The sequence below is a fragment of the Pteronotus mesoamericanus genome, unplaced genomic scaffold, assembly GCF_021234165.1.
Source record: "Pteronotus mesoamericanus isolate MK-2021 breed Mesoamerican mustached bat unplaced genomic scaffold, CSHL_Meso_final contig_557, whole genome shotgun sequence".
NCBI lineage: Eukaryota > Metazoa > Chordata > Mammalia > Chiroptera > Mormoopidae > Pteronotus > Pteronotus mesoamericanus.
Genome location: NW_026555200.1, coordinates 5,317,000 through 5,344,285, shown reverse-complemented (window position 1 = coordinate 5,344,285; position 27,286 = coordinate 5,317,000). Strand labels below are relative to the sequence as shown.

Here is a 27,286-nt window from a genome sequence, read left to right as displayed (position 1 = left end):
CTGGACCTCACTGTAGAACTCCAGACTTGCCTGGCCAGCTGCTAACCTAACTGTACCTGAACGCCTAAGAAGTACCTCAGCAGGACAGTTTTTTCCCCTCCCTGCCCACCTAAAGTGGTTCTTCCTTCCTTTTTACTCATTATTTTAGTTTTTGAGATTGAAAATATGGGAGTCCCTCTCGCCACCTCTCTTTTTCATAGGCCACTCATAATCCATCAGTAAGTCCTGTCATCTCTGCCTTCGTGAAGCTACTTTGAATCCAGTTACTTTTCATCATTTCTACCCTAGTCTAAGTCAGTGTTGCAGCAGCCTCCTGTCCCTTTGTTCCCACTCTTATTCCTATGTAGTAGTCAGGCATGTTTTAGAAATGTAAATTAGATTATGTCACCCCCCTCTGTTTAAATCCTCCTTTGGCTTTCTGTCACTTCTGGAATAAAATTAAAAATCCTCACTTTGGCTACAGGGACCCATAGCTAGCTCTCTGATTTCACACCTCGTCATTGTTTACTCCTCTGGTTACACTGGTGGTCTTGTCTGTTCCTTAAATGTCATTCAAGATCCCTGCCTAACTATCACCTTCTGCGGGGTGGAAGCCTGCCCACTGTTATCTGAAATAACCACCCCTCCTGCCCTGCCTTGGGGCTCAGTTGGAGCATCATCCTGTAAACCAAAGAGTTGTGGATCCAGTCCCGGGTTAGGGCACATTCCAAGGCTTCAAGTTCGGTCCCCCATTGCGGCATGTGCAGTAGGCAACCAGAGTTTCTCACGTTGATGTTTCTCTCTCTTCCCTCCCCCTCCCTCTCTCCCCCACCCCCTTCCTCTTTCTGAAATCAGTGACTGTATACTTGGGTGAGGATTAAAAAATAAATGAAATAACCACCCCTACTTTCACCTTTTGTCACCTATTTTTCCTCTCCAGGTTATACTGTGTCTATTAGTTAATTATCTGACTTTCCTATTTGAATGTAAGGTCCTTGAGGTCAGGGCCTGGTTTTCACTAGGTGCCTTTAGGCCTGGGGCATGAAACTCAAATATTTGTTAAATAGAAGAATATTTTGAACATTTACTTTGTGCTAGGTTCTGAACTAAGATTTTAGATAAGGACTAACCATTACTTCTCACAACTTGACTTAGTGACTATAAAGTTAGGCACTTAACGTATTATTTTACCTATTTACAGATAAGAAAATTGAGGCTTACAGAGTTTATGTGCTCAAGTTATAGATGTACCCTACAATAATATTGGATACTTAGGGTGGGTTTAGATAAAGCCTCCACAATATTCTATTCCCTTTAATGCTAAAATCTTTGAAAATGTCCTCTTGAAATATTTTCTAGGTCAACTCAAATTTTGATTACTGAATATTGGGTCAAATTGTAAGACAAAATTCAGTTTTAGATCAAGAGACACAATACTTTTGATACAGGAATGAACCTCTTTCTCTCTCCCCGTTCCCACAAATGCCACATGTTGTAATCCGTGGATCTCTGATGCCAGATGCAGCTCTCCTGTCATTGTGCGGACGGCGAGCACAAGTTCCCAGACATCCTGCAGCGGTTGCCGTGTTCTGTGTGGCTGCTCTCCGTCCTCCCACCGCTGCCTTCCTTCAGTCCAGTCCCTGCACCGTGGCCTCTAAGTGTAATCCGAACACTCCTGTGACTTCCCACTGCTCAGGGTCACCAGCTCCTTCAAGTCCATCGTGGTTTGACCCTGACATTCTGGTGCTTTTCTACCCTTTGCTGCTCACTGCACTTGACCACACCTTCCAAACCAGTACCTGTGTGTCACCTGCTTCTTTTCGCCCCAGGGCTTCCTAATGCAGTTCCCTGGCTTGGGATGCATGTCACTCAGTGATTCAGAGCCCTGGCACCAGATGGTCTAGATTGCAGTCCAGACTCTGGCCTTGGGCAAGCGCCTTTATCTGTGTCTCAGGTGCTCTGAATGTAAAATGGCAATGATAATTGCACCGACTCCATAAGGCTCTTGTGAGGATTAAATTGAGTGGATGCATGTAATTCTAGCACAGTGCTTAGAAGATAGTAAGCATTCAGTAAGTGTTAGTTATTGTTATCACTTCATTTTCTCTCGTTAACTCCTACTTACCCTTCAGCTTGGCCTTCTCTATTTTCACTCAGTTTACTAACACACAAAAAAAATCTCTTTTATACATTCCTGTTTATATGTTCTAAAGAACTTTGTGCTTATCTAGCATGGTTCATGTCATAATTTTAAAGCATGTATTTATTTTGTGTGATTATAGGTCTGTTTCTTCCATTGGTTATACACTCTAGAAGGGTGAAAATAACTTTTTGCTTGCCATTATATCTCTAGCACAATGTCTGGTACATAGTTTGAGCTTAATAAATGTGCTTAGTAAATGTCCCCAGTGAATGAAAGTGCTGTTTAACTTCTTTCTTAAAATTGGGTCTTGAGATCCTTTGCAATAACCCTTCTTTTAGAAAGGTTGTTAGCGTGGAAGCCAGTTTTCAGGCTTGGGGTACTTGGAGAGCCGAGCATACTGAGTAAAAGCACCGAGGACAAAGGGGCAGGGACTGTTGGAAGACAAGACAGAAGATTAGGAAAATGGACTTGTCCAGTGGGATGCCCTTGTAACATAGTGTTTTTGGTGAAGGTTTTGAGTGGTGGCCCGCCCTGGATGTAGCAGTGACGTTCAGCAGTGGTTCAGTCAGTGCTCATGAGTCCCTGCTCTGTGCTAGGCATTGGGTCATGTGCTGAGTGCCTCACCTTTCTCGCTGAATAGATGTTTCAGGGGAACTACTTGGGGAAGTGGGTGCTTAGAACATTATCATTCATTTACATCTTTGGGTGTTTACCACATGGCAGTGCCTCTTGGGTGTGTGTCTTGTGTGTGAGGTCAAGAATCTTTTTCATACCTACCGAAGAGTCCTTACACAAAGCAAGCTCATCATATCTAGAACACTGGAGAAAATTTTGCAGCAGTAAATTTTAATAGTAAGATACCTCTGTCTGCCGTGAGATTTTGTATTTTCTGCAAGAGGGGATAGGGTGATCCTCTGCTTCTGACACGGGTGGAGCGACTGCTGACATGGCTGTTCCTTGTCTTTCGTCTCCAGATAGGGATTTCTTTTTGGTCTTCCCGATTACAGGAAATTGGGGAGGGGGAAGAGGGGGAACAGGTGGTTAGTGAAGGTCATGTCTGTGATGTTCCAGCCAAGATGAAGGAGAGGAGTAGAGCTTGAGGCCTTTGTCCCTATTCTTACTTTCCTGCCTCAGTTTGTCCCAGAGCCTGAACACTCATGACATACAACCCTGGGAGCCAGGCTACATTTGTAACAGCTTTTACAGTTTTATATTGGTGAAAATAGTTTATATGTTGAATACGTTCATTACTGTAGTTCCATTCTTTATGCATATTTTCTGAACTCTACAACATTCTATTTTTAGCTCAATTGACTTTGATACAAGAACCACTGCATTAATATTGCCCAATATTTCAATAATATTCATTCATTAATACAATTCTATATTCTTTCTATGAAAGTTGACAAAGTTCACTGTTGTTTTATGTATGTATTGCCCTGGTGCGCACCGTTTCGGTTTTTCTTCCACTGCTGAAAATGGTGCAGGATTTAATCAAATTAAAGTGGTACGTGGCACCTTCATCTGCGTGTGCGTTTGGTGGAGGGCAGGCAGCGAGAGGAGCCACAAGACATGGTCTACCTGCGGCAGGGGTTTGTAATGTGGTAGGAGCACCAAAGATTTGATGACACATCTGAAGGACGCAGTGGTAGTACTTTGGCCCTTGCCAGGAAATAGAATTCTCGTGTTGTGCTTTAGCTTATTTGATCAGTTAGTCAAGTTTTATCACTTTGGTTTAAAGACCATGGAATATGGTTATATCTACCAAACTTGAGAAGGTTTAAAAACAGGACAAAATAAGTTTTTTCCTTGCTCCCTTTCCCTGGAGCATCGCTCGCTCCAAGCTCTGCCCTCCTGCCAAACCAGTGCCTCCGTCACCTCCTTCGAGCTGTCGCTGTCATGCTCATCTACTGTGACTTCATCAGCCAGGAGGAGATGTTTTCTGACGTACACAAGATCTGGGAGATCGTAGCCAGGCTGTGCCTTAGGTGGAGGGGAAGATGGTCAGCAGGACAGAGGGTGACATCGATGACTCCTGAGGGCAAAGATACTAAAAGCACAGTAATCACTGGTGTTGATACTGTCACGAACCATTATTTGCAGGAAGTAAGCTTCACAAAAGCCTGCAAGCAGCATGTCAGAGATTACATGAAATCAATCAAAGGGATACTTGAAGAACAGGAACCAGAAAGAGTAAATAAAACCTTTATGATGGGCTGCAGAACTAATCGAGCACTTCCTTTGCTAATTTCAAAACTGACCAGTTCTTTATTGGTGAAAACATGAACCCAGATGGCATCGGTGCTCTGCTGAAGTGCTGTGAGAGTACTGCAGCCCGTATATGATTCTGAGGATGGTTTAGAAATGGAAAACGGTCACGAATTTGGCAGTTTGTCTGTCACCTGTCGTCATAACTGGCTGCCGCTTTCCATCTACACATGAGGTGGAGGGCGGTGGGACTGATGTTGTCTTGAGCTCTTCATTTATTTTGACCTTGATATATTTGGAGGCATCGTTTTTAAGAAAAACATGTTATGTAGCTTGTCTAAAATTAAAATGCATTTAAATTCATTTAAAAAATAAACAGCCCTGGCTCGTGTGGCTCGGTTGACTGAGCGCCGGCCTGTCAAACCAAAAGCTCACTGGTTCGATTCTCAGCCAGGGCACGTGCCTGGATTGCAGGCTAGGTCCCCGGTGACAGGCAGCCGATCTCATGCATCGATGTTTTTCTCCCTCCTTTCTCCTCTCTCTGAAAATAAATAAATAAAATCTTTAAAAAATTGATTAAAAAATAAACATAAAATAACTGTTATTGAAAATTAACATTTGTGTAGTGCTTTACATATTTAATCATGTGAACTAGATAATATCTCATTTTTTAAGAGGGCATAAAAATGAAACCATACCCAAGATCACAAATAATCTAAATATATTTCTTAACTTTTTTTATATATTTAGAATATTAAATGATACCATATATGTAGGTACTGATGATGGTCCTTTGAGTCCAAACCCTATAACCTTTCTATTAAATGTATTGTCTTGCTTCCCTCCCCGCTTTTTATTAGTGGTTAAAAAGATCCTGTTTTTCAGTTGGGTTAAAGGAAGTGGATATTGGATCTCAAATGTTATTAATTCAGAAAGAAAAATTCTTTGGCATGTTTGAAAACATTAATTCATTGTCCATGGAAGTACTAGTTAGGGCTTCTGATAAGTTCAAGTGCTGTCATCAATATTTTATTTTTACAAATTTTTCATTTGCAGAGTTCTGGGGTTTTAAATCTTTTATTAGGAAATAGTTTATGTATTAAAGACAATACTATATATGTAAATATAAAGAATACTGTAAAACAAACAACTCTAATAACTATTCGTTGGCCAGAAAAGTTCGTTTGGTTTTTTCTGTAAGCTGTCTCTAAGTAGCGCTTAGTTGTGTTTAACTTCATTTGCTACAATTTTGTTAGATTGTATTTTGACAGCTTTCCTATCAGGGTGCATTTTTAAAAAACCCATCAAAATTGGCGAATCTTTGTGTAGCCATTTTAATATTGAAGATGGAAGAAAATTTACATTTTTGGCATATTATGCCTTATTACTTCAAGAAAAGTAAAAACACAGCTGAAACACAAAAAAGGATTAGTGCAGTGTATGTAGAAGGTGCTGTGACGATCAAATGTGACAAAAACGGTTTGTGAAGTTCTGTGCTGGAGATTTCTTGCTGAATGATGCTCTACAGTCAGGTATAAACCAGTTGAAGTTGATAGTGATCAAATCGAGACGTTAATTAAAAACAATATTATACCATGTGGGAAATAGCTGACATATGCAAAATATTCAAATCAATAAAGTTATTGGTGAAAATGAAAAATGTGTCTTATTTTATGGAAGAAAAACATATGGACTTTTTGGCCAACTCATTAATACCCAACCTAACATACAGAAATTAACCATGCCTCTGAGGCTTTCTGCTTACACTTTACCTTTAAACAGGTAACAATAATACTGAATTTTGCATTGTTCTGAGGTGGCGCACGCGCGCGCGTGTGTGTGTGTTTTGAGTTGTATTAAAGAAATATCTTTCATGTAGGAATTTAGAATTTCTAAATGTTATAAGTAAATTTAACCTTGTTTGACATAACTTACATAAATAACTTTAAAATTATATTTTGATCTACTTATTTATGTTAAAAATAAAAAGGGTTTTGTGTTTAGTGTCAGTTATTTAAAAGGCCTCTTGGTTTTGAATCTAGAAGCTAGGGAAATGTATTAGTTTCAGAAATTTCAAAGATCTGAGAGAAGGTATTACCGAGGAAGAGGAGGAGGATTTTATGCAAATCAAAGAAATTACTTAGTGGTGTCGGGTCTCAAACCTAGATCTTTCTCAAGTTGTTCTTGGCAGAATTGGTACCACAAGTGAGTAGCTAAAAGAATGCTTGAAACATAGCTTAAAGGATTTATGAAAGCATATATTCTAGAGGTTAGAAGTGTTTGTTTTAACCATGTTTTTGAGTGGTGGCAGCTACTTCAGAGGTCATATCCTACATCTCATCTCGTCATTGGTCTCACTGTTGAACCACTGAAACCTGGAATCTGGTTCATGCAGTATGACATTAACTTCTGTTTTCTTAATAGAGTTTGTATGTGGTCTCTCATGTTTTAGGAACTATAATCCTCAAGCTCCTAGTTTTAAATGGGTAAGAAGAGTTTTAAATAATGTCTGCAGTATAATTTTAGGGGGGTAGTCATATATACATATATATGTGCACACACATACGTGCACGTGTGCATATTCATGAAGACATCTTACCAGCAATGGCTGCATGTAGCGAATAAACATTTAAATGATGGGTGTCTTGACTCATGTGGGCTCTGGAGCCAAACTTTTCCGAGTTCACATCCTGGATTGGCACCAGCTAGTTCTGTAGTCTTGGCTAAGTTCTTTAAACCTCTTTTTGATGGTTTATCAACTGAGGATAATAAAACATCTGCCTTACTGAGTGGTTGGGGGGATTGAATAGGTTGGTATACAGAAAGTACTTACAGCTTGGAGTAAGTGCTCCATGAATGTTGGCTGTTACTGAAATCTTCTGTGTAGTGCCTTTTGGTTAGAAACACTCTGCTTAGGCTACCATTGGTGTGTGAGCAGATGTTCTTTCTAGAACCATGTCTCCTTGTCACATGATTATGTGCAGTGTGCGCCTTATTAATATTCTGTCAGTGTTTGAGGTTGGAACGTAAGTGTGTGGCCGAACCGAGCGGAATCCAGCAGGAGAGAGAACTAAACACCATAGCAACTGTTGCTATTTGTGTCCAGAGCAGCAGCTGCTCTGGACAGATTTATTTTTTAATCCTGATCTCACTGATGCCCTGGGATGTGGCCCTGCCTTAGGGAAGTGGATTGGTCAGGATGTCTGGACTTTGAGGAGATTTTGTGAACACATGTTATAAGGATTCTATTCCATGTGAAATGTGAGAGCCAGAGCTTTATGTGCATGGGAAAGGGAGAGAGGCCAAGGAAGCCTCAGCACTCAGTCATGGCCGGAGTGCGCTGTGACTGGGTTAACCACACGAGAAAGCACTGTTCCCCTGGGCAGTGAGACGTTGTGCTTTTCAGTCACAAAGTAATGTTGCTGTTCATAACATTCTACAGAAGATTTAGTGGTCTGTGATTCCAGTGTATACACTCATATACACAAATGTACACACATACGTATGATAACTTAATGTTTCGAGTTACCAACTGTGGATTTCAGAAATAAGACTCTTTCTAATGAATACTTCATTATCAGATGCTTTTCTGAAGCAGATAAGAGCTTTAAAAAGAGTTTGTTTCAAATAGTAGGGTAGATTGGCTCAGTGATTTAGTAATTTGTATTTCTGATGTGTTGAAATATTTGAAGCCTTGTGAAGCACCTTGAAATAGTAACATGGCCGATTTCCAGGTTTTGGCTGCTATATTACTCAGATTCAGTCATAAAATACTTAATGAGCACCTACTGTGTATGAGCCTCTGTTCTGGATCCTGGTGACACTTAGTGAATGTTATTGGTCTGATTCTTTTCAAATTCTCTGTGTAAATCACCTATTAAAATATGATTATTTTTGTTTTTGATTGCCCTGTTGAGAGTCAGTGGTATGAATTTAGATTTGAATGTTTTGAATTTACCATGTAACATCACACTGAACTAACGAATGTGAAACCGAGTGACTCATAAAATCAAAACATTTTCATCCTAGGTATTATTAACCCAAAGAACCCAAAGGAAGCTCCAAAGTCCTTCAGCTTCGACTACTCCTACTGGTCTCACACCTCGGTGAGTGTACTTGTGGTACAGCGTAGCATAACTGTAAGGGATTTGAAGGGTTTTGGACGTGTTTTGAAAGAGCCTGTAGGTCCAACGAGGAAAACAGAGGTTACGGACATCAGGAAAAATCAAGAGTTGGGGCCCTTTGCAGTATCCTTACTCAGTATAAAACCCTCAACCTTGCTGGCTTCTCAACCTAAACTAGAGTTTGCTTCTGCATCTCTTTGTTAGGAAGGGTTTTTTCCTTCTTTCCCTCCCCCCGTATTTTTTGTTGGAGTAAGAGATGTTTTAAACTATTGACAAAGCCTAATTGGCAAGGGAAGGGCTTTGGCAAGGGGCTGGAAACATTTTTTTTCCCACTTGAAAGCTGTGTTTATTGAGGTATAGCTGCACTACCAGTAGCAAGTTCAGAAAGTATTTTACGTGTGGACTTGACATTTGACATCTTTGTCCCATTTTCCTCTTAAGAAAATTTTCTTGGAGCTTCCTATGAATGAGAGAATGATACTTGTAAGGTTATGGAAAACGAAATATAATCACAGTTGATAATTTCATGTAGATATTTTTATGTATGGCTGGCCTGGATAATGGATAACTCTAAAAGAGAGAGAGAGAGAGAGAGAGAGAGAGAGAGAGACTGTGTGTGTGTGTGTGTATGTGTGTAAAGTGAGAAAAATAAACTGTATGTAGGGGGAACTTTAAAAATGTGTAATATATTTTAGGTGACTATTCTGATATGAAACACTTGTATTTATTATAGAAGTAATCAAATAAGCATAGGAAAGAATATGAATAAAACATCATTTTTTTTCCTTTTAATCTTTACAGCCTGAAGATCCCTGTTTTGCATCTCAAAGCCGTGTGTACAATGACATTGGAAAGGAAATGCTCTTACATGCCTTCGAGGGATACAATGTCTGTATTTTTGCCTATGGGCAGACCGGTGCTGGGAAATCTTACACAATGATGGGTAAACAAGAAGAAAGCCAGGCTGGCATCATTCCGCAGGTAAGAAAAAAAACAACGAAAAACCTCTGCTCATTATTACCCTTGGTCTGTACTGACTTTAACAATTATGTTTATAAAGCAAACGTTTATTCAGGGACTGTACCAGGCACAAAGGTAAATCACCTGTCTCCCTCAGAGGAACCAACAGTCTAGTGGAAGAGACTGACATGTATACATGTCTACTTTTAAGTGGGAAAGGTAATGTTTTCTGAAGGTGTTGCTGTTTATCTAATGTTATGTTATCCTTTGAGCAGTGTTACCAGCCTCTTCCAGAAGAGAGAGATAGTATGTAACAGAGCAGGCTCTGTTCTGAATCCTGGGGACACCTAATGAATGTTGTGCTGATTTTGAGTTCCAAATGTAGATCACCTCTTAAGAATGTGATTTTTTTCCCCTTCACCCAAGGACATTTTCATTGGTTTTTAGAGAGAGGGGGAGGGGATGAGAGAGACAGATACATCATTTGTTTGCCTTCTTGTCTGCATCCCACCTCAGGACTGAACTCACAACCTGGGTGTGTGCCCTGACCAGGAATCAAACCTGTGACCTTTTGGTCTGTGGGATGAACAGCTGGGTCACACTGGCCAGGGCCAATGTTTGTTTGTTTGTTTGTTTGATTGATTGCCTTGTTTAGAGATACTTTCCTTTTATTGTGTGTGTTTAATACCGTCACTTTAAGCTTCAACAATGTTGAGATTTCCTCTTTTAAGAGCAGTTAGTTTTTTGATTTTGTATTGTTTGGGAATGGAGAGGAATTGTGACGTAGTTATTTAGAAGAAACTTCTTAAATAACCTGGGCTCGGCTCGTGTGGCTCAGGGGATTGAGTGCTGGCATGCGAACCGAAAGGTGGTCGGTTTGATTCTCTGCAGGGGCAGATGCATCGGTTGTGGGCTGATGTTTCTCTCTTTCTTGCACGTCGATGTTTCTCTCCTTTTCTTTCTCCCACTCTTCCCCTCTCTCTAAAAATAAATAAATAAAACCTTAAAAAAAAGAAATAATCACTGTGTAGTGGACTATCCTTTCATAAAAGGTTTGGGATCTTAAGACAGAGTGAGGTAAAGGGGAAAGTTTTATAGAGTTAAAATGATTCTTGAAAATACCTTCGTTTACCCCCTCCAAATAGTAAGTATTCTTTATCTATATTATGTATGTATAAATTTATCGTGTATATAGTAACTAATAATATATAATGATAAAATTTCTATATCATAAGTAAAGTGTGCAAAATCAGCTTAATAGTTTCTTATTAAACTATTATTGCCATAGTTTATAATTGCTACAATAATAATACTGATAGTAGAGTCACAGTTACTCTAGTATAGTATGAAGAGCTGAATTCGCATGAATTAAATGTGTCATGATAAAACACTGTACAAGACATAATTCTTCACCTTTCCCTAATGTGGCTTTCTTTCTAAAGAAACATCGTTGAGATGCTATTGTTGAGGGATTATATAGACAAGGAGTATTTAAAAATACTCTTATTTCACTCAAAGAATTCACCTTTGTTGTTGATGCCATTAATATTTTGAGAAAAGGGCATATTGTTAATGTGTTTAGCAATCCTGGGTAACTTACTGCTTCTCTGACATGCTGTTGATGCCTCTCTTGTTCTGTTTCTGTAGTTATGTGAAGAGCTATTTGAAAAAATCAATGACAACTGTAATGAAGAAATGTCCTACTCTGTAGAGGTGAGTATAACTTCCAGGTAAAACCAGAGGCCTCCATGCTCCGTTGCCTCAAGTGCTGCTTTTAAATGACTCTAAATTATGACTGTGCTGTAGATCACTCAACCATTCCCCCAATTTTGTACTTTTAGGCTATTTCTAAGTGTTCGTTATAGTTAATAATGTTGCAGTTAAAGCCTATAAGTAAGTCTGGCTTTAATTTCATTTATTTCCTTTGATGTATGTTGGTTGTCAAAAAATACATTAGAATTTTAGAAAGAAGCCCCATCAGGTGTGTGTAAGCATTCATTCTGCCTTTGCTAACATTTAGTACTTTCGTTTTTAGATTTTTGCCAATCAGATAAGGGAAAATTTCTCACTGTTACTTAAATTTGAATTTTTTTATTGTTAGTGTGGCAGAACATCTTGTAAATGATGCCTTTGTCATTTTACATGTTGGGATTGCAATGTTTTTCTTATTCATTTGTGTGAACTCTTTCCCTTTAATGTTATTAGTCATGATTTTTGATAGGCATAAGTTTTGCAAACATGTGTAATCAAATCTCTTCTCAGCCCTCCCCCCCACCCCCGCCCTTTATAGTTGCATATATCTTGGAAACTTATTCTCCATCCATTGTATAGCCTAGCTGTTTTAAGAAGAGGTTTATAGCCCTGACTGGTGTGGCTCAGTTGTTTGATTATCATCCCGCAAAGTGAAAGGTTGCTGGTTCAATTCCCGGTCCAGGCACATGTCTGTTCAGTCCCAGTCTGGATGTGTACAAGAGGCAGTCAATCGATGTTTCTTCTCTCTTCCCCTCTCTTGATAAGTAAATAAATAAATAAAACAAATCAACTTTGTTAAAAAAAAAGAAATTGCTATTTATTTGAAAAAGATTTATAGAATTAATTCATATATATTATTTGATAAACATTTCCACTTTTTTGTCTTATGTTTAATGAAGCTGTTTTACACCCTCCCCCATTTTTGGTATTTAATTTCATAGTCAGTAATAGTATTAAAGTGGTCTGACCCCATGCATGTATGGGCAACTCATTTTTGATAAAGGAGCCAAAAACATGCAATGGAGAAAGGAAAGTCTCTTTACTAAATGGTGTAGGGAAAACAGGAAAGTCAAATGCAAAAGAATGAAACTTAGACTAGTATCTGACACCACAACATAATGCCTGTTATCATGAGCCTATTCTGAGAAATTAAGCTGCTTTTAAAGCAAACTCTAGTTTTTTTAGTTTTTTTTTTTAATGTATGTGTTTGATTATCTATACGACTTACACAGTTCCTAGTTGATCCACTTAGATCTTTGGTTTTTTTCTTTGTGTATAAAGTATTACATAAATTGATAAGTTTTAAAGAATTCTACCTTGTGACCATTATATACCAAAAGGAGAATGTGGTGTTCTAAAAATACTTTCTGTTAAAATGAATTCTCTTTTAACTGAATATTCTTGTCTCATCCTGTAACTGTTCTGTTTTGAATCATGACAGAAATTTTCAGCTTGTACGTAATAAAAAAAGGAGGCATTTTCTCTCATATTAGTCTGAGTTCATAGGCTTATTTGGAATGCAGCGTAGATCCCCAGTTGATACTGTGGTTCCTTTAATTTATGGGTCATCTACTTCCTTTCTTGCCCCCCTCCCTTACTTACTCTGCCTCAGCCACACGAATTTTTTTTTTTAATGCTGTTTCTGGAATACACTAGGAATGTTCCTACCTTGAGGCTTTTACTTTTTCTTCTGCCTGAAATTTTTTCTTCCTAGTTATCTTTCTAATTATCCTTTTTAATCCTCACCTGAGGATAGGATATATTCAGAGAGAGAGAGAGAGACAGAGAGAGAGACAAAGATAGAAATCAGTTGGTTGCCCCTGCGCGTGCCGCAGCTGGGATTGAACCCGCAGTCTTTTTGGTGTCTGGGACAGTGCTCCAACCAACTGAGCTACCTGGTCAGGGCTATTCCTGGATATCTTTTGACTAAGTTTTTCACCTTCTCAGGTCTTTTGTTTAAATCTGGCCGTCTCTCTGAGGCTTCTCTTGACCTCGTCACATGACACTGCAGCTTGCCTTCCGCCCTGCACTCCGGATCCCCTTGCCCTGTTCTTTTTTTCCGGAGTATTTATCACATTCTAACCTTTTTTATAATTTTACTTATTTCTTATGTTTGTTGTTTATTTTCAGTCTCCCTTCCTAGAATCACAAGCTCACTAGGACACAGTCTGTAATGGTTGGTTTGTTCAGACGTAAAAGAAATAGTGATGGCTTAGTGGGTTTGTACATTAAATAATAAGTAACAGAGCACATCAACCTTTACCAGGTTATTTTAGACCCTCTTAGCCTCATACCTGTGTGAAAAGGGACAAGTTTTCCAAGAAGATATAGTATCTTCCTGGGATTCAGGATTATATATGCAAGTTCAAGTCCACAAGAATGATTGAAGTACCATCTCACTTTCTAAGATGACTTGCTCTCAGAAAGATTATCTGTTGTCCTGTTATTGTACTCTCATAATAATCAGTTACTTTATCTTTCAGCATTTTCAGTTTTAAAAAAACCTGATTTTGAAATACAGTATAAAAATACAGTCAGATCTGAGACTGAGTAAAAGAAAAAGGCAATAGAAATAGAGATAAAGTTCCATTTGAGATGCTCTGAAAATGTGTCTGTAGAAATTCAGATTGGAAAAATGTAGAATTATATTGTATGCTTGAGTAGCTTTGTGATACAGAGGTATCTAATTCCTAACAGAGCATCAAAATTAGGCTTACTCTGGTGAATTTACCCTGTTTCATAGCCTTCTTGATTAGAAATCTGATCTTACAGATACATCAGGATCAGAACCATCATTCTTCCAAGTCAGACTCTTGAGTGAAGCTCATTTAACTGATGTTAAGAAACCTGTAGATTGGTTTGTTACTTTCCTATGACTAATAACTATTACCCAGACCAGACACTCATATTACCAAGACTGGTATTTTTATCTCCCTGTGGGTGGACTCTGTTGGAATGCTGTTGGTTTTGTTGGTGAGCATGGGATTAGAGGGAGAGGAGTTGATTAAACAAATGTGTAGTTGCTTCAAGTGAAGAAACGACAGCCTAACACATTCATCTCCATGATAGGACTGGTCCCACTGACAGGACAGGAGTTCCTGAAGCCTTAGTGCATTGTCTCAGGCTTCCTCCCCTGCGAGAGTTGGATAGTTGCTGCCACACACTCAGGTTCTGTGCTGCCCAGCCCTTACCTTCCTGGTAGACACATTCTTTTGGGTCATAATACATCACATTGTGGCCAGCGTTAAAGTATTAGAGTTGCCAATCTCTTTTTTTCTTAACTGCTCTGAAATACTGATATTGTTCCTTGGTTTTAGCATAATAGAAATCTTGTTTCCAAGCTTTGGAGTAAGCTCTCTGTAATCCCCAATTATTGGGAACAGCATATATTAAAAAAAAAAAATACTGACAACTGTTCGGTTGCTACTAAAAGTGATATTTCTTCTGCCTAAGACAGGTAGCAGTCACTCTGTGCTGAGATAGCATGTTTACCTCCTTTTCCTTCCTGTAGTCAGAAGGCTGGTTCTAACCTACTCAATGATACCTGTGCATACAGTTACTAGAGGAAAGGGGACTGGAACTACGGCATTTTATTTAGTAAAGGAGGCTCTATAATTTAGTATGATAGAGCTTTTAAGAAAAGTTTTTAAAAACCTTCTTAATGTAGAGGAATTTTTCCCGAAGTCCTAATTCACTAATAATTTGTTTCTAGGTGAGCTACATGGAAATTTACTGTGAAAGAGTGCGAGATTTGCTGAATCCAAAAAACAAGGGTAATTTACGTGTACGTGAACACCCACTCCTTGGCCCATATGTTGAGGATCTGTCAAAGTTGGCAGTCACTTCCTACACAGACATTGCTGACCTCATGGATGCTGGGAACAAAGCCAGGTATGGTCGGAGGTCATTGGCACATTAAGAGGCCCTTTGTGCCCAGTGAAGGGCTAGAGACCACATACATAGCTCTGGAAATCCCTGCTGTTGTGTGGAGTCCTCTGATCCTCTGGCTGTGCCGGAGAAGTGAGGGTTCAGCGTGGTCAGCATCTGTCTTCTTACTGAAATAACGCACTGCTGTGATGTAATAGAACTTTGGTTAAGTTTTGCTATTAAGTTGTGGTCAAGTCATGCCAAAATGTTGCTTATCACATGTCTATGGTAGTGATTGATTATGGAATAAATGAGTGCCTAATAACGAATTAAGTTAAATGCTCTGGTGATTACTAAAGGGAGAGCTGGAGTATGAAAAATGATTCTGTAGGGGTACCTTTGGAGTTGGAGAGTTAGAGGGTAACTTGATAGACTCATACATAAATAAAGTGTATTGAGGACAGTCTATGTGACAATCTTGCAATCTGTGAATTAAAGTTGTTGGTTGTTACTGTTATGCCTGTAATGCGGAGCCTGCTGTCCCTTGTAACTTTCATCTAAGAATTCCTTTGTCACGTGTTCACCTTTATGTTTATTCAGGACAGTGGCAGCTACCAACATGAATGAAACAAGTAGCCGTTCCCACGCTGTGTTTACAATTGTTTTCACCCAGAAGAAACATGATACTGAGACCAACCTTTCCACCGAGAAGGTAAGAGAGCTTCAGTCTGGGGGCTTGAGTTGTGTAGACAGGGTATTTTCAGAAGTCCCTTTTGCTTCCTTCTGCATTTTGTGGAAGAGATTTTTACTTAATGAAAAGTATTTTATACCTTCTGCTTACATTCTTAATTCCACTCTAAACCAGTTTTGAGCATGGGTCCTAAGTGAAATTGCAAAAGAGAAAATAGGGTTAAGAAAAACCAGTCCAGGACTTTGTCTCTCAAAAACTTCTCTATGCAAGAGAGCTAATTAAGCAGTACTGTGGGGAGAAAATCTTTCTTTTTCTTCTATTTGACTGGAACCACTTAATTACCTTATTAACTTCTTTGCTGTGCGTATTTTTTTGTGTGTGTGAGCTCTGATAATGTTACTGTGGGATTAAATGTTTAAGTAAACGATGAAGCAGACAAGATGTATTTTATTCTTGGAAAGTGAATAACTGCACAGCAGTTCTGATGTTCTTCAAATACATAGCTTGTTAATTTCTCATTTTCTACAGTGTTCAACTATATAGACTTTGGAATTAAATTGTTTGCTTTAGACTCTGGCTCTGACACTTTTCATCAATGTTACCTTGGGCAAGTTACCTCATGTCTTTGTGCCTTAGTTTCACAAACCTCATACGATTTTTAAGAGGATTAAGTATTAATATAGGTTAAGTGCATAAAATAGTGCTTGGCACAAAGTAACCACTCAATAAATGTTCACTTTATTGTCCTTATTGTTAATAATAAATTTATGTTGAATTCTAATTTGCCTATATTCCTAAGTAACTTACAACTGGATTTTTAAATCTGAAGTTACCAATAGATTTATTGTACTGGCAGTTATAAGGGACCCTTCAAACATGATTCATTTATCTTATAACTGGAAGTTTATACTTTTGACTCCCTTAGCTCATTTTTATCTCCGTTCCCCGTATACTCTCCCAACTTCCTGCCTCTGGCAGTTACCCATCTGTTCTCTGTTTCTATGAGCTTTCTTTCTTTTTCTTTTTTTATTCAATTATTTATTTAGACAGAGGGGGAAAGGAGGAGAAAGAGAGGGAGAGAAACATCTGGGGACCTGGCCCCCCACCCAGGCATATGCCCTGACTGGGAATTGAACCAGTGACCTTTTCGTTTGCAGGCTGGTGCTCAGTGCACTGAGCACACCAGCCAGGGCTGTATCTATGAGATTTTTCATTCCCCAAGATTCCACATATAAATGAGATCATATGGTATTTCTTTTTCTCTGTCTGACTTATTTAACTTAACATAGTGGCTTCAGGGGCCATCCATGTTGTTGCAGATGGCAAGATTTCATTCTTTTTTATGACTGGATACTATTCCATTTTATATATGTACCACATTTTCTTTATTTACTCATCCACCAGTGGATGCTTAGGTTTCCATATCTTGGCTATTGTAAATAATGCTGCTATGAATATTGGAGTTGCCTATATCCTTTTGAGTTAGTGGGTTTTTTGGTTTTGGCTTTGTTTTGTTTTGATAAATATGCAGACCTGGGCTTTCTGCATTGTAAGGTAGTTCTATTTTTAATTGTTTTAGGAACTTCCATACTGTTTTCAATAGTGGCTGCAGAGTTTTGCGTATTTTTATGACGTATCATTGTAGAGTATGTTTATCCCAAAATTACTTGTTTTGAACTAAGGTAATTGTTGTGAACTTTGTGCATGTTCTTTAAATTGACAAAAAGCATATGTTGTCTTTGTCTTCTTATATCATATAGAGGAGTCCTAATCAATATTTTTAGTCTTCTCTATGCCTTAATCTTTTAATGTCCTGCCTCTAAGTGTTTCCTACTTCTGCCTTGCTTATTTTTGAATTGCCCCAATGATGTTGTTCTTTACCAGGTCAGTAAAATCAGCTTGGTGGATCTAGCAGGAAGCGAACGAGCTGATTCAACTGGTGCCAAAGGGACTCGACTAAAGGTATTTATTTTGCCAAACAAATAGCTTAGTCAGTAGTTGTTCTATAGCACAGGTCAGCCAGCTATGGCCAGTAGCCATATCTGGCCCACTGCCTGCTTTTGTAAATAAAATTTTATTGGGGTGCAGCTACATCTATTTGCTTATGTATTTTCTGTGGCTGCTTTCTATGGCCCAGAAGACCTTTATAGAAAAATTCTGCTGACTTCTGATTTATAACTCCAAAGAAAGGATAAGTAATATAACATAATTATCAAAGAGGACTTCATGGTCCAGGTGAGAGTTGAATCGTCTTTTGAGGAACAGACAGAACTTGGCTCGATGACAGTAAGGGACAGTGAAGGGAAGAGGATACACAAGGTCCAGATGGGATAACAAGCATGGTCTCCTCCAGAGGGAAGCTTAACGAGAGCGGAGATTGCATGTTGGTGAGCTGTGGGAAGAAGGCTCCATCTTGTAAATTTTTGGAGCATAACCATCTCAAAGAAACTTTGGGTGTGTGCATTAGGCATGGTCCTACCATGTTAGCAAATGGAGAGAAGGGATGATTGAAGATTAAAGGAGATTTTTAGAATTTGTGGTCATAAATAAACTAATAATGCTAGCATATGGCTAATTGTATTTTATCTATTATATATGATGTGACTATAGTAGAAATTCTTCTTAATTCTTTCATATTTGGAATTGATTTCAGGAAGGAGCGAACATTAATAAGTCTCTTACAACTCTGGGCAAAGTCATTTCAGCCCTGGCGGAGGTGGTGAGTGTCATACTTCATTGTGAGGAAAAATTTGGTCGGCAGGTGTATTTGGCAGCCATACAATTATGGTTGTTTATCATGGTGGTCCTTTTTTGGTCTTTTTATGTAATCTTAATTTTTTCTATTAGAGCTTTTTGATATGATACAAGGTATACACTTTGTACTAAAAGTGAAGAGATGAGGGAGAATGAAAGTAAACATAGACCCTTGCAGGCCAGAGGAAAGGCAAGGTCTTTACAAAGACCTATGGTTTGACTATTTTTGACCCTTATTTCATAACTCTTAGAAAAACCACAAGTATTTATTGCATATTCTTTCTCTATACAATCCTTTCTAAATAAGATGCAATACTTTTTGGAGTATTTTGAGCAATTTGCCTTAGTAAATGCTGTTGATTTGGGGGCCAATAATGTATTTTTAAAATAATTTATTCTTTCTTATTCCTTAACAGTGGGACACTAAAGCTGAAACAATTTTTGTGTAAGGGGCTTCATTATTTATGTTAGAAGCTAAGGAAGTGTTAGTCATGTGTGTTCTAATTTAGTTTAGTTACCTCATTGAGTCTTTAAAAAGAATTAAGTGCTTTCTTCTTGCCTCTGAGAAGTCATTCAGTTTATGCCTTAAAAATTACACACTCTATTTTCTATATGGAGGCTTATCCTTTGTTTTCATTCTCTCCTTTAAATGCTTTCATTTGTAGGATAACTGCACCAGCAAGGTATGGTGGAGTCTGGTAAAAATTAACCAACTGTAGAATCAGTTGTGATGATTTAAATCCTCAGCGGGAGGTGTGGGACACACGTAGGGATGGAACCTTCAAAAAAAGTTTTCATTGTTTGTTTTCTGGCTCTGGAATTTAGAATTGGTCTTTAGAGTGACCATGAGTCATGAGACTTAACAGCAAAGTTAAAATAGGGAACATGATGTGCTTTGGCGAGAGAATTCAGAATAAAGGAAAAAGAAATTTGAGAAAGCTTCTACATTGTGTTATCTTACAGTATTTCTTCTAGTGATAGGACTGTCTCTTAAAAAGTCTATAAACTACTCAAAAGGATGAGAAAAGAAATTTCTTAAGGGTACCAGTCTAAAACATAGCTGGCTTCTTGGAATTATTAGTATATAATTCTAAAGCCTCTTTGTGTTATCTTTACTTGTATCCTACCATGGAAAGTCATAGGTTATTTAAGTGATTTAAAAATTATTTTTTCTTTTTAGTTATACATTGAGTGCAGTTTGAAGAATCAAGTTAGCCTTCTAACTGCATCTAGAAAACATTATTTGCGTCCTTTTTAATCCAAATACATAGATTTTTCTGTCCCTTAGATTTCTATAGAAATACTCTAAAATTTATTAGTATCTTTTGGATAAATAATAGAGTACCTAACAGTTTGTTCTGAATCACATGAGTAACGTTGGGGATAGAAGCAATATATGCTTGCATTTTCAGATATGTATTTATTCTCTATTTCTGCAAAAAAATAATAATAAAAAGTAATGCCTTTTGTTCTGTTTCTCTGTGCTGTTAGAAAATTCTGCCTTAGATTTAAAACCTAGTATATGGTATACATTTATGGATATTCTTCAGATATTTAATCTGTGTTCCAGACCCATGAAGACTGTTAAAACGTAGTGATCATTCCAGCTTGTCGGGTTAATTTGCTCGTCAGTTAACTTCCATATCAATTAAAGGAGAAATTTACGAAGTGCTTACTTATATATTTCCCACATTGCTCTGTGATACAGTAATTCACAAATGACTTTTTTATAATCACTTTTGTAAAACCCAGTTTAGTACTTTGCAGCTGTTACAACTATAAGAGATCAGAAATAAATTTTAGTTTTTAATGTAACAAGCATAAGTTTTGGTGAATTAAGATGTTTTATTATTTCTCCTGGAGAGAGAAATAGGATTATTACCACTCACATTTAGTAATATATCTTTTCAGAGAGGCTGTTGATGTAAATAAGTTTTTTTAATGTGGCTACTGAAACACTTGTTTTTAAAAATTATGGATGTAGGACATGAGATTTATCTGTATAAAAGAACAAATAGGAATGAAGTGGCTAAAATTCCAGGGTATTTTCAAGTAGAAAAGATTGATATTCTATTTAGGCATATTCATTTAGCTACTCCTTAATTTAGTCAATTCGACAGAAATGAAAATAGAACATTTTTGGCAAACTGACACTGCTTATTTTTAGAATATTGTTTGCTGTAATTGTAACTGGCATGCTTTAAATCTTGCAGCATTGTCGGTACTAACCATAGGCAAAGTGGAGTGAGTGGGAAACTTTTGGAAAGGATAAGCTGAGGTCTTGGGCCTCAAGACTTTTGGAGTGAAGTGAAAGTTCCACTGCTGGGCTGTGAATGACTGAGCAGATTCAGTCTCCTCCTTTGAGATCTGCGTAATTTAGAAACTGCTGTTGGAAATGACTTTCTAATTGTTGGGGTGTGTGTGGGTGGCGTGGGATGCGATTGAGGGGATATTTTTGATACGAGATGGAGTTAAAATGCTGCTTGCCTACGTTCTTTACTCCTCAACAAACCAGGGGTCAGCTACGTAGTACTCTCTTCCTGAATAGCTGTGCTTTTGCAAGAACTGGATCGTCCTTAATGTAATTTAAACTCAGATGATACCAGGGTTGGACTATAAAACTCCCAGTGGCTGGGGAGGTGTATCTCAGTGAACCCTGGCTTTCCCAGTAGTAGCTTCTTAATCACAACATAGTAGTCAGCCAGCAGACACTGGAGTAGCTCTTCTCTGCAAAAAGTTTTGCTTTCAAAGAATATAACTTCCTCCATTGCAGCACTGGCTTTGCATTGGTGCATTTTGCTTTATTCTGTGATAATGAGAAGGGTTATGGAGAGAGCAGTGTAAGAAAAGTGCATTTTTCTGTCTTTACAAATCTCCAGATTAGCAAGTTATATCATTTTCTTAGACCTTTTACTGCAGCAGTTAATGATTTGTTTTAGGCATAAGTTCCATTCAAAGAAACAAAATGCGTATTGCTGTAAAAGAGTTTAGTAGATATGGAAGAACCCACTTGATGATTTGGTGGCCAAGTAAATGCATTAACTAAATGAGTGGCTCCTACACATCTGGCCTTGAATGTACAGGATTCACATTTGCCCCTCTGCAAAAGAAAAATTATCGTTTGAAGATTTGGTATTCGATGATATTAAGGAATTATTGTTAATTTTGTTAAGCGTGTAATAGTTATGCATTTAGGCTTTTTAAAAAGTCCTTCTCTATTAGAAATATGTACCTGAAGTCTTTATAGGTGAAATGTTGGTTTCGTTTTAGACCACTACTAGTTATAAAGACATGATACGGACAGGATATTAGATAGTAGTATTATGTTGATGTTAAATTTCCTTAATTTGGTCTTTTAACTGTGTGTAAGAGAATGTCCTTATCTGCCAAGGGCTTAGGGATTAGAAGGGCATGTTGTCTGGAATTTACTTGAGAATGGTTCAGGAATAAAAAGTATAGAAGAGTGTTTGAGGGATAATTGAAACGTGATTGGCAAAATATTGAAAATGGATGTATATATGGTACCTTATTATACTACTCTCTAAACTGTTGTGCATGTTACAAATTTTTCAAAATAAAATATAAAAAGAAACAATCACTTTATTGCATGAGCTTTGGGTATTGTGAAGAACTGAAGCCATGAGTGTAAAATTTCTACAGTGAGGGTTCTACTGTAATTTAGTTTACTTGGGAATTTTAGGCCGGTTTGCCTTTTATGTGAATTTTTTTATCTTCAACAACACTAAAACCATTTCTTTCTGTTTAATAGAGTAAAAAGAAGAAGAAAACTGATTTTATTCCCTATAGGGATTCTGTACTTACTTGGCTCCTTCGAGAAAATCTAGGTATGTTGACCACTGGTGTGTAATTATCTTTTTCATTTAAGCTGGTTGGAGTTGTACATCTTTATTTAAATCAGAATTTCCTCCCCTACGTTGATGACTTCAGGACATGAACTGTAGAGTAGTTGTCTTCCTGGCCACACACCTGCCTCAACTGTTGCTCTTTCTTCCTCTTTGAGAGCTCCATGCTCCTTTGAGGCATGCATAATCAGATGGGACCAACCCTTACTCATTTTTGCTGATGTTTTTGGACCTTCATTCAGTGGTTTTTTAGCCCCTTTCCCTCCTTGAGGAGGAGGAGGGAGTGATCGGCTGTGTCAAACACTGCAGATAGGGGGCTGAGGCTGGCCTGTCGGGGCCGTCCATGCCACAGTGACTTTGATGTCGCCAAGAGCAGCTGAGCCTGGATTGGCGTGGGAAAAGGGGAATTGGGCAGATCAAGACACCAGGAGTTGAATACACTGCGTGACATGGGGGCATTGAAGAAATTTGTTGATTTTGAATAAATCTTAGGATCTGAGGTTGTGCTGTCTGGTCTGACACATTAAACAAAACTTTTCTATTATGAGTATGATTTGAGATAATCATGATTCGTCTCTCTAGGTGGCAATTCTCGGACTGCAATGGTTGCGGCTCTGAGCCCAGCCGACATCAACTATGATGAAACTCTGAGCACTCTGAGGTACTCCAGCTTGATCCCAGTAGCTAAATAGGACACACTGTCACATGGTCCTTTTGTTAAGCCATGTATTTTCTTATGCTGTATGGGTAGTCATTTATGCACATAATGATCCAGCCCTCTCATAACAGAAAATATTGGGGGGGAAAGAGAATCTTATTATAGAATTGACCTGTTTGTGGTTTTCACTTTCATTGGAAAGACAGGGACTTTTTCATAGGAAAAGTATTGAAATTGTTCAAGTGAGATTTTTTTTTGGATAACTTTCAGATAATAGTGAAAATTTCTTAAAATACTCATTTCTGTAAAAAGAAGTGTCCCGTATGATATTTGTCATTATAGAAATGCTCAAGTCATTAAAAAAAACCAATTATGAGTACATGTAGCATTAAAAAATATTAGTGACAGTGTTTACTAATATAATATTTCTATTTATGAATAGATTTCATTATTTTAAGCCCAAGCAGTCTGTTCTTCTCTTATTAAAGATTTTAATATAATGAAAGGAATACTGTATAATCTTACAAATCACTTTTGAGTTTGAGTCCTTTCTCGGGTATTTTATTTCCTTTGTGAGCTTGACTAAATCACTTAAATTCATCTGAGCCATTTTCTTCATCTTCATAAGGTACTATAAAACTTTATACACCTATATTATTATTGAGGCTGCATATGTATAAATACTCAAGCTGTTTGCTTTAGAAATAATAGTATGTTACTTACGAGCAAAAATGAATCTTTTTGGATCTAGATATGCAGATCGTGCAAAACAAATTAAATGCAATGCTGTTATTAATGAGGACCCCAATGCCAAACTTGTCCGTGAATTAAAGGAGGAGGTGACGCGACTGAAGGACCTTCTTCGTGCTCAGGGACTGGGAGATATCATTGATAGTAAGTGAATTCAGGATCAGTTCAAAATTGAATTCTTTCCTCTTTGGGGTTCTTGTATTTAAAATTAGATTTAGGGAACTTGAAGCTAAATGATAGTGAAAGGGTTTCTTCTTTCTTCTTAAAAAACAAAAAAAAAAACCCCAATGAAAATGATCTCAGAATTTTTTTTCATGTAGTATGTACCAGGATGTCCACTTGAACTTATGAAATTAATTTTTCACTAATATACCACCACTTGTATTTTTATTAGATTTCTATTAGATTAGATCAGCAGTGAAGTTTATTTGGAACATTAAGCTTATCCTCACTGAGAAACTTAATCACTTCATAAAAATGGTTCTTGAAATTTTTGGTTTTGTGTCATGGATTTCTCTGGATTAATGTAGTAGCAGGGATGTACATGTGAGTGCTCCCCTCCCTGCTCTCTGCAAACATACAAAGGGGAGAATACCTTTCCTCTCAAGTTCAAGAAGGAGGATATTGTCTTACAATGTCTTAAAATGAATCTAATTTTAATCTAATTCATTTGTCTTAAAATGAATCTACTTATGTTTGATAAACCATACTGTCTAATCAGAAGTTCTTTTACGTGAATTAACTAGATTATTCAGAGAGAATAGTATTTGGCTTTATTTAACACAACATATTTATGGGGTTTTTTATTGTAAAATTAATATTACAGTATTTAGAATTCTAGTAAGATTTTTAAGGCTCCCTTTGGTTTTCTAGTTTAGTTTTTCTTATTGATGAGCACTCGATTTTATATGAATACAGTTTGTAAAATAATAATATATTCTAATGTTAATATTTTCATCTCCCCAAATACCAAAATACTGCTCTGTTCCTTCTTTGTGTCACTGCTAAACCTGAACTTTGACCCTTCTTGTATTTTCCCTCCTGCTTACCTTCAGTTGATCCATTGATCGATGATTACTCTGGAAGTGGAGGCAAATGTGTGTATTTCATGTATTGGTCATTTCCAGTACTCTAATTTGCTCACCTGCCTCTGCTGGATTAGCCTTAAAATGAGCTTTGCATGCCAGCAGTTCTAACCAGGAAATCCCAGACAGAGCATACTGTATGTAGATTCAGAAATGATCCTGGTTTTTTGTTGTTCTACGATTAGCAAAGAAACCTTTGCTGAATTTCAGCTTGTGTCTTGAATAATGTCAAGAGGCTTAAGAATCTCATGTTGCTTCTACTCTTCAGGTTTTCTATTTATGTGATTAAACTGAATCTAAAGTCACAGATGATGATGACAGCAGCTCTCATTTACCAGGTGTTTCTGTGTCAGGCCCTGTTCTCATACCTTGGATATATTATCTCATTTAATCCTGTCAGTGACTCCAGGAGTTCCATCATGCAGGTTCTCTGCACGAGGACGCGGCCACGCGGTGCCGTTAGCTGGCTGTGGAGACCCCATGGTTTCTGTGTGTCAGGTTGGGTCGTGTAAGTCAGAGCCCTCGCTTTCAGTCATCATCACACTTCCTTTGCTCTTCAGATCCTTCAAATCTGATTATTTAATAGCAAAATCCTTTTTAATTAGCTGTGTAATTCTGAGCCTTAGTGTATATGTAATTAAAATCAATCACTTCTAGTTGGTGAGCCTGTTAACTGAGCTGCTTTGTGAATGCTGGATTAGCACTCACCTGTTCTTATGCTAAGTCAGTGTCCTTTGTTATCATGGGCCTCTGGTTAGGTGATAGGTAAACATTATTTTTTCATGAATTCCAAATTAAATTTTAAAAACTTAATGTGAATAAAATTTGTGCTTGAAAAAATCACACATTTATAAAGGATCACACATTAATCTTTCCATAAGTATTACTAAGTTGACAAGGATATAATTTCTACCCTTTTAAGAAATTTAACAAGGAATTGTTATCTTACAAGAAATGAATATTGGTTTTAGGGTGGGTTAAGTTTTATATTTTTATTGATTTGTTGGCTTGACAGAGAGTGAGGAAATACGCAGGAGAAACCAAACGTGACCCTGGCTGCTGCGAAGGACTTAGGCCTGGAGGACACTAAGACATTCCAGTGTAGGGCGGCTGTTGGACTGGAACGGCTCTGTCTGAGATTTCCAAAGCTGAGCGACACTGATGTGCTGGAGACACCGTCTTGTTCTTGCTTTTGTGCTCCAGGAGGTGCTGCTGCCAGCTTGCTGCCTCCTTCTTTGTTGAGCAGCTGTGGCATCTCCCTGAAAGCTGTGCATGACTTAAGTTTTCATTCTGTATCATGCAGGAAAGCAGCCCTGACCACTTCTGAATTTTCATTTCGATCAACTACTCTGAATTCCTTTTAGGGCCTGCATGTGTTAGTTGGACCTTCTAACTCCCTCCTTCTGTTCTTTCCCACCTTGCTGCCATCACCTGGTGGCTAATTTTTTGCTCCAGTTCCTATCTCCCTTTTAAAACTTGCTTGTTTTCCCGTGTTGTATATTTGCAGATGGTGGTTTTCAAACTGTCTTGAAGCAACAACTAGTTTTAAGGGGCTTCAAGAGCTGGCTTTGATTAATTCCAGATGAGTAGGCCAGAGAGCATTTGTAATATTTTTTCTGACTCTTTGTATTGATTCATATCCTTTAAGGAATACTTTTGATATGAATTTTAAGCAATATAGATTTTCTCAAATTTAAAAATGAGCTAATTTTAAAATAGGAATGCACTGGTACCTATGGTTTTTCTCTGGTGTCTGTTTGAGAAGGATGATTAATGAAAGAAAGTACAAACAGCAAATTACTGAATTTTGTTGTTTGTGGCTCGTGTACCAAAACTAAGTTTAAAAACAAAATCTACAGCTCTGTTGAAGACCTTAGTAAATGAAAGTATGGCCCTAAAACTTGCATTTCATACTAGGAACTTGTCTTACCAATGACTCATGGTCATACTGTTAGGAAAAGTGAGAGCCTCCCCTAGCAAATACTCAGCCTTAATTTGGGCATGCTGTAATAGATGAATGTAAACTATACCAGATTCATTCATTTGCTAATTGTTCTTCCCTGTTGAGGCAAGCGTTTTGGCCCCAAGTTCTTAACCAGGAATTATGAAAAATTTCTGTCATTTCTACAATTACTCTCCTTTAAAAAAAAAAAGTATATTTTAAAAATTCTTTTTAGCATGTTTGAAATGTTGCTTAACAAAGGACATTACTAAGTGCTCAGATTTTTGTTTTAACTAACGTTAAACAAAACGTTAAACATAATGTTATATAGATAACACTGGGCCCAGCTGATAATGTATTATTATTGATAAATAAGTGATCATGTTTTTTCTCTTACTGTGATATACTACTGGTATTTAAGAGTAGTGTAAACCGAAGGCACTGTATAGTCGGAGCCACAGAAGGAATGGAAAGAGTGTAGCAAGGCTATTCGGGCAGAACGCCTGAGCA

General features: G+C 37.7%; 1 protein-coding gene across 8 annotated transcripts in view; it reads left to right on the top strand.

Annotated features, from left to right (window-relative positions):
- KIF1B (kinesin family member 1B) overlaps positions 1-27,286 on the top strand; it is a 131,170-nt gene that overhangs the window by 26,143 nt on the left and 77,741 nt on the right. For 3 of the 8 annotated variants that reach the window (XM_054579765.1, XM_054579769.1, XM_054579763.1), the window contains exons 3-14: positions 8,360-8,436; positions 9,256-9,435; positions 11,062-11,127; positions 14,879-15,057; positions 15,634-15,745; positions 17,609-17,686; positions 18,378-18,443; positions 19,144-19,161; positions 22,248-22,323; positions 22,924-23,002; positions 23,751-23,893; positions 24,805-24,846. In XM_054579765.1, the coding sequence (XP_054435740.1) occupies positions 8,360-8,436; positions 9,256-9,435; positions 11,062-11,127; positions 14,879-15,057; positions 15,634-15,745; positions 17,609-17,686; positions 18,378-18,443; positions 19,144-19,161; positions 22,248-22,323; positions 22,924-23,002; positions 23,751-23,893; positions 24,805-24,846 (1,116 nt within the window). The remainder of the gene's footprint in view (positions 1-8,359; positions 8,437-9,255; positions 9,436-11,061; positions 11,128-14,878; positions 15,058-15,633; positions 15,746-17,608; positions 17,687-18,377; positions 18,444-19,143; positions 19,162-22,247; positions 22,324-22,923; positions 23,003-23,750; positions 23,894-24,804; positions 24,847-27,286) is intronic. The other 5 variants (XM_054579767.1, XM_054579770.1, XM_054579771.1 and 2 more) reach the window with 3 other exon arrangements.